At 45.5% G+C, this 8,065-nt stretch overlaps 1 protein-coding gene across 1 annotated transcript in view; it reads right to left on the bottom strand.

The window, feature by feature from the left end:
* Nucleotides 1–7,399, bottom strand: part of SLMAP (sarcolemma associated protein) — a 164,189-nt gene extending 156,790 nt beyond the window's left edge. The window contains exons 1-2 of the mRNA XM_081105952.1: nucleotides 7,300–7,399; nucleotides 5,811–7,096 (exon numbers count right to left, since the gene is read on the bottom strand). Coding sequence (XP_080962078.1) covers nucleotides 5,811–6,008 — 198 coding nt within the window. The 5' untranslated portion in view covers nucleotides 6,009–7,096; nucleotides 7,300–7,399. The remainder of the gene's footprint in view (nucleotides 1–5,810; nucleotides 7,097–7,299) is intronic.
* Nucleotides 7,400–8,065: the final 666 nt, after the last annotated feature.

Raw genomic sequence — 8,065 nt, forward strand, 5'->3', positions numbered from 1 at the left:
GAGGATTAACAAAAGAATAAATTAGGTATGTGTTAACACACAAACAAATAAACAAAATCAATGAATGTATCATATGCCACTGTCCCAAAAACTAAGGCCAGAATCATTGCTGTCATGTTTAGATAAAGGGAGGAAGAAGGAAGAAACGATCTTGCTGTAAAATTCTGGAGATTCCCTTTGCAATGACTTCCTTGCAATGTCTTGGAACATACCATATCTATATCTCTGCTTGAGCAATTCTTCCCACCCAAAATTCTTTCCTTGACTGAAACTATCTCATCCATGAAACTTTCCCTAAAATCTCTCTCTTTGCTAAAGTACTAATGGATAAGTTATTACACTTGTCTTTTCTCATTTTATGGCATTTAATTATTTTCATTCCTATTGTGAATCTGGTCTATATCCTTACAAAATGACATTATATCTAAACTGTTACAAAGCCTCAGAATACCTGAGTAGTTAAGAGCTTAAGTTCTAGACCTTAGAATCAAGAGTCAGAATACCTTAGTTCAAATCCTAGCCCTTCCATTTAATAACTATGTGAACTTGGGCAAGTAAACCTAACCTAACCTTCCTGTGTTTTAATTTCCTCATAGGTTAATATGGGGAAAATAAACACCTATCTTGAACAGCTATTTAAGAATTAAATAAATTAACATTTAAAGCATTTAGAACAGGCATGGTACATAGTACACAGTGTTAGTTAACTTGTTACTCATTTTTCCTTGCTCCAGACCTCTCTATATATTATTGTATCGCTCTTAAATGGGACTTTTGGTATGTCATTATTCTGCACAGAACTCTCCCTGGCTTTCCATAGCCTGTGGGTCCATGTCCTTAGTTTGGTAATCAAGGCACTCTACAACCTGGCACCACACTATCTACTGGGCTCCAATATCTACTTTATACAAAATAAAAGGAAACAGACATATAAGACAGAAACCCTCTCCTCCAAGGCCTAACTCCTAATTACAAAAACAAGGCACAAACATAAAACCATCACAAAGAATGGGTGTTCACCATAGCAGCTCTCCAAAAGAACTCTACAATCCAACAAAATTCATTTCTGCAGTATTTGGAAGATGCCAAAGTCATTAAAAATGATCTGCTTTTGCCCTGGCCATTTTGGCGCAGTGGATAGAGCGCTGGCCTGTGGACTGAAAGGTACCGGGTTCGATTCCAGCCAAGGGCACATGCCCGGGCTGCGGGCTTGGTCCCCAGTGGGGGCCGTGCAGAAGGCAGCCGATCAATGACTCTCTCATCATTGATGTTTCTATCTCTTCCTCCTTCTCCCTTCCTCTCTTAAATCAATAAAGTAATATATTTTAAAAAAATGATCTGCTTTTGTCTGTTTTATTTCACTCTCATCCTCTCAAAACACACAAGAACAACCAGAAAGCACTTTTTTGTAACCTGTATCTACCCATCCCTTGCTTTAAAAAATATAATTTTATTGACTTCAGAGAGGAAGGGGAGGGAGAGAGAGATAGAAACATCAATGATGAGAGAGAATCACTGATCAGCTGCCTCATGCATGTTCCACACTGGGGATCAAGCCTGCAACCCAGCATGTGCCCTAACTGAGAATTGAACTGTGACCTCCTGGTTCATATGTCAATAGTCAACCACTGAGCCACACCGGTCGGGTCATCCCTTATTTTAAAGTCAATTCAAACACTATCACACTCTTCCCATTTTAATTTATATAATATTATCTTATGTCAGTCAACTGTTCTCAAGGTGTATAATCACCCTCTCTAAAATATAAGCTTCTAGAAAGAAGAAATAACAATTCTTACCGGTTCTTGCCATTTCCTTCCTCCTCACCATCCCTCCACTAAAACATATCAAGTTAGAACAGGTGCTCAATAGTACCTGTTGAATTTAAGTAAAAAAATGGCAACTGGAAGAAACAACTAGTACTACTCAGAGAGACTGGAAATAGACTGCATACTGTTTGGACCACTGGACTATCTCCTTTCCACAAAGCCTCAAATCAAATAAGGCCATCCAAATCAGAAAAGAGGTACTACACTCACTATCCTGTCTATGTAACCACCATATGGATAGATTTGTTTTTCAGTGGTACCTTGAGTCAACAGAAGGATCACTAACCATTCTATTATCTACCATCTAACTTGAAAAGCTTGACCTCCAAAAAGATGATAGATTGAGCCAGCATCTAAGAAGGGCAATAGCCAACTGCTACATCCCTAAGTAGATGACTTGAGAGAGCTTGTTAAAGTCTACTTTGTGGCAAACTTGTCACCCTTCAACATGCAGGTTTTAAGTATCATAACACATTCCATGAACTTAGCATTAAACAGTGTGACCTACACTTTCATGTGCCCACATTTTGCAAATTTTCTATAATGAACATGTATTACTTGAATAATCAGAAAGTTTCAAATGTTTAGTATTTCCTCCAGATTTTAAGGAGCCTCTCATAATGGCCCATACAGAACACAACCCAATTAAAAATAAACCAAAAAGCCCTAGCTGGTTTGGCTCAGTGGATAGAGCATCAGCCTGCAGACTGAGAGGTCCCAGGTTTGATTCCAGGCAAGGGCACATGCCCGGGTTGTGAGCTCAATCCCCAGTAGGGGGCGTGCAGGAGGCATGCAGGAGGCAGCCGATCAATAATTCTCTCTCATCACTGATGTTTCTCTCTCTCATTCCCTCCCTCTCCCTTCCTCTCTGAAATCAAAAAAAATATATTAAAAAATAATAATAAACTAAAAAGAGTCCTGGCCTCTGCTTCTCAGTGGTTACAGCATCGGCCCATGCACAGAAGGGTCATGGATTTGATTCCCAGTCAAGGGCACGTACCTGGGTTGCAAGCTGGATCCCCAACCCGTCAGGGTGCGTGTGGGAGGCAACCAATCGATGTCTCTCACATTGATGTTTCTCTCTCCTCTCTCTCTCTCTCTCTCTCTCTCTCTCTCTCTCTCTCTCTCTCCTTTCTTCCTTCCATCCCTCCTTTCCACTCTTTCTAAAAATCACCGGAAAAAAATATCCTCGGGTGAGGATTAACAAAAAATAAAATAAATAAACCAAAGGGCTTATTACCCCAACTTTACACCTCCCAGGTAAAATGCCAGTTTGGACAGAGTTCTCAACTTTGTATGTTTCATTTTCAACCTCTACAGCCCTGGCCAGTAGTTCAGTTGGTTAAAGCATCTTCCTGATACACCGAAGTTGCAGGTCAGGGCACATACAAGAAGCAATCAATGAATGTATAAATAAATGGAACAACAAATGGATGTTTCTCTCTCTAAAATCAATCAATAATTTTTTAAAAAAATTACCTCTACATATGCCATCACATGAAAGGAAAAAAATTCTCATTACCTTCCCAAGACTCCACAGCACTACAACAAATTGCAAACAGCTACCTAGATGGTTCCTCTCCCCCACCCTCAAACACCCTCCTCCCTAAGTACATAGCCCTTAAATGCCCAGGAAAAGAGTGCTAAGTGATTTACATGATTATCCCAATCCTCAAAACAGAAGTAAGTACCACTATTATCCCCAGAAGAGAAAACTGAGACTTAGATATGTTGGGGGGGGGGGGGGGGGGGAGTTGCCTGAGGAGGGATTCTTGTATTGTACAAAAAAGTTTGCTGGGGACTTTTGATATGAGACTATTATAGCAGAAATCCTCAAACTAGAAATTTCACAGAGAAAACAAAAAATGATATTTGGTCAAACTGAATTTTCTTTAGAACTGTGTACCTCATAATATCTGGCATATAACAGATGCTCAATAAAAACCAGTCTGCTGAAATTTAAATTTAAATAGTTAATTCCTAAAATAATTTAATCACATGGCAAAATCTGACAGGTTATTTGTTTTAACTAGACTAGGTGGTACAATAGTCAATAATTATATCTACACCTAAAGTAATATTCTGAGTGTTGGTTAATAAAGCAGCAATAAAAAGGAAAAACGGCAGAAATCAGTTGTGTATCCTTTAAGGATAAGCTTTTCTAATAACAAATTCCATTTAAAATTTTAATGTGTCATCGCAATTTACACAATAAACACTCACTACTGACCTATTCTTAGTCATCTCAAAATAACCTAGCCAGGAAAAGCACTGTTCATGCAATCACTGGTTTTCAAATAAGTAAAACAAAAAAATCTGAGTCTCCTTAGAATATTGGGTCAAAGTAAAGAATGTGCATTTTTAGAGTATGTATTTTAAGCACACCTGTAATCTGTTTAAATTGGGCTATAACTGTTGCCCAGGGACATAAAAAGACAAAAATGTCAAAGCTGATTGAGTTAAGGCCCTAGCAATTAACTGATGTTTGACTCTGATTGATGGAAGGATGAGTTCTATGAATATTCACTTTAAATGATCATGAGTAATCTGTGAAAGCTTTCAGGCACCCAAACTTTAGTTTCCAGGGATGAAAAATATGTGTGTTCCACAGGTAAATGAGTACCTGGTGTTATACAGAAAAATTAACATACTTTTTCAGTTCTCATCCTACACAAAAATTAGGATAAAGGTATTATGCAAGCACACAGCACTTGGGCAATATTTTCCTCCTTTCTCTGAAAAATGATTTATATAATAATTCCTTAATTCAATAGCAACACAGTATTACTTTCTTCCTTTTGAGGCTCAGGTTTCTTTTATTTCAAAATACTATCCTTGAAGATTTACATTCTTCTTTTTAAAAAGACTTAATCATTTAACTCAAAAAGAGGGAGCAAAAGTCAAGAGGTGAAACCTGAGATATTATTATTAGTCTTACATAACTTCCTCTAAGTTGGAACTGATTCTGTTGCTGAACTAAAATCTAAGGTTTAAGCACAAAGATGAGCTCTTTAATACATTCTTCACACAGTTTTAAAAACTGAAAGGGTCTTTATTTTTCTCCTCGCATTCTTAAAATATAAGCACTCACATATATAGTATTAGGGTGCTAACATAAAAATGATAAAATGGTCACACTTAAAGAGCACTAAGTTCATCCTATTGCATCTAGGTAATGCAATATTTGATAGAACTGAATATAATTTCAAAAAAATAATTTCCTAACACTGATTTTGAAATATCACCTCTGTAAGTATGCACAAAATATTTTCAATAAGTGCTGCAGGCAACATCAAAAAGTGACTTCCAAAAACAATAGGTATAGGTTCATCCAACTTGCAAAAAACTCTGTATGTAGTTAGTAGTTCATGCCTAATTAAACTGGCTTTGATAACTGCAAATGTAGTTAGTAGTTCATGCCTAATTAAACTGGCTTTGATAACTGCAAATTTCTCGTGAGTATACATAGCAAATCTTTCAAAATCTAACTTTACACCGACTGCCTTTACTAGACAGGCCCTGATCTGAACTCAACTAAAAGCTACATTAACTACATCTCACCACCCAGACAATTGAGCCCCAGTGTAATAATGGACACGGATTCCCTTCATTGCTTTGGGAACTGCTGCTTGCTTAATCAAGCTCTCAACTGCAAATTCACCTTTCTAAAAAGACTGAAAACAAAATGACAAGTTTCACTATCTGGTTTTCCGAACCGAACGAGGGTTTGGGATTTCACTGGGAATGACCACATTATCAAGATGCCATCGCCCTCCCAAGGCATTTAATTACAATACCTTCTCTGTTTTCCATTCAACCACCCCAATTAAATTTCCACTAGAACCAGACACACACAAAGTTGATTCCGTGGCCTTGCTGAAAGTCTCCTCTGGGTGCAAACCCCGGGATCCCGCATGCATTATACAGAAAGAGCAAAGGGAAACAAAAAGTAAGGATTGTTAAACCATGTTGTGACATTACCTTGCCCGTCTTGTGATCAAACCAGACCAGAGCGTGGTTCCTTGACAGCACTTTGCAATCAAAGGTCGCATTATTCTGCGCGGGTCGACAGCGGGCCACGGAGCGGCCGATTTTAATGGGCTCGTCCAGGTAGACATGACGCTCCTGAAACGGGTGCGAGTTCGGGCGGCAAGTGAAGATGGCCAAGGCTGACGGCATCGAGGACAGGACTGGGGTGTCTCTCCTACCACAGGACAAAGGAGTTCCACCGGATCCGGGCTGCCCTTCACAAGCCGATACCCCTATCCTCCCCAAAATTCTATATTAAAACAAGCTGCGCATGGTCTGAGCATAACCAGTGACCATCAACAACTCTGCACTTGAGTGAGAAGACAAGCCAGCGCCAGCCCCATCACCGCCTTGGAAACCCAGCAGCGCCCTGATGACAAAAAGTCCCCAACTGGCAGCTTTCAATCCATCTTCTCCCTCGGGAAGACAAGGCTCAAACATCGGACAGCTGCGGCCAAGAAAACTCCTGGAAGACAGTTTGGGGCTGGAGGTATCCAAGCAGATGAGTCACACGCCGATGCTGGCGTGGTGTTTGGGATCGCGGCCGCTTTCCCCCCTCGGTGGCGGAAATGTTGCAGCACTGCAGCATGAAGGAAGGGTCGGGTCGGTGCGACCGGCGAGGTCCTTTCGGGGCGAGGAGACGTGCAGCCGCGCTCCTCCGGGCAGCCACCACCCGTCCCGGAGGGCCTCGGCAGTGGGAGGGCGGGAGGGGTCCGCGAGGGTCAGACCGCCGGCGGGACGGTCCGCATTTGCCCCAGATGCGCGGAGGCCGCCGGGAGATGACACGGGGTCCCCGGACCGCACCAGCCGAGGCGGCGGTGGCCGGGGTCCTGGGCACGAGGAACGGGGACTCGCGGAGGCACGGGCGGCAGCCGAGCGGGGACTCCCGGGCACCTGGCGGGCGTCCCCGCGACCAGGGCGGGGATGCGGACCGCGCTAGGCACGACCCCGGGGAAGGCTCGGGGGTCTCCGCCCGCAGGAAGTCGGTCCCTGGACGCCTGGGCTCCGGGCTCCGGGGCAGCACCCTGGCCGCCTCTTCTCAGGGCCGCCCCCGCGAGGGTCGCATCCCAGGGACGGCAGCCGCGGCTCCCGGCGGACGAGGAGGTGGGGGAGGGAGGCTGGCCCCGCGGCCGGGGGAGAGGCCTGGAGGCCCCGGGCTGAGTCCGCCGCCGCCTCCACCGCTCGGGGCGGGTGGGACACGCTCAGGCTGCGCCCGGCGAGGCAGGAAACTTTCCGACCTGGGAGGGAAACACCACAACAAACGGCCGTCAAGCGCCGGTGCCCGCCCGCCTCAGCGCCCGCCCGCCTCAGCCGGCCCCCGCCAGCCCCCACGGCTGCCCCAACTCGCCGGCCTCCCCTCCCGCGGACGGGCCGCGGGGATCTGAAGCCCGGACGCCACGACAGGTCCCGCTGCCCTGGCCCCGCCGCCACCTCGGCTTACCTTGCCAGCGCCGGCCGCCATAGTGACTCTGACTGAAACCTACCCGGTGCACCGCCGCGGGAGCGCGCACCCTTCAAGGGCCCTCCTGCCCCTCCGCCGCGCCGTAGTCCGGGCGTCACGTGACCGACGCCGTGGCCGCCATGCCGGTCACGGGCAGCGAAGAGGGCAAGCCGACTTTCCAGCTCCCCTCCGGGCGCCATCTTAGTTAAGGGCCGGAAGTTGCAAGGGCTGGGACTTCCCTCTGCGACCATGTTGGTTAAGGGCAAGAAAGAATTTGACCCGTGGAAGGTTTCAATAAACAAAACGTGCCAACTTCCTACTTGACCGTCTGGGTTGAGAAGGCACCAACTTTCGCCCAGTTTTATTCGCTGTCGTCCTCGTAGAGAACACTCAGGAGCAGAGCGCCCAGGCCCGGCCAGAGGAGAGTTAGTAACAGCCGCCTCATCTGCGGGCAGTGGGGTCCCCACCGCCGCCCTGGGCGTGAGCCACCCGTGTCCGCAGTCCTGGCCCGCGCGTGGCGCGGGCAGAGGGTCAGCCTCCCCGGCTGAAGGCGTCCTGCGTGTCCTGCCCAGAGAAAAACTTCCTGAGCCGCGAATTCCGTTTCCAACGACCCTTTTTCTCTTTGGGCCTATCTATCGTGTTCCCCAGGACTCCAAGGCAGAGTCTGCCCCCAAAAGTGTCATTTAAACAAGTTTAAAACCATGTTGCTTCCAGAGAGAGGTCGACCAATTTCCAATATGGAAAAAAAAAAGGGGAGGGGGGTTAT

Source organism: Myotis nattereri (assembly GCF_964212035.1).
Source record: "Myotis nattereri genome assembly, chromosome: 14".
NCBI classification, from domain to species: Eukaryota; Metazoa; Chordata; class Mammalia; order Chiroptera; family Vespertilionidae; genus Myotis; species Myotis nattereri.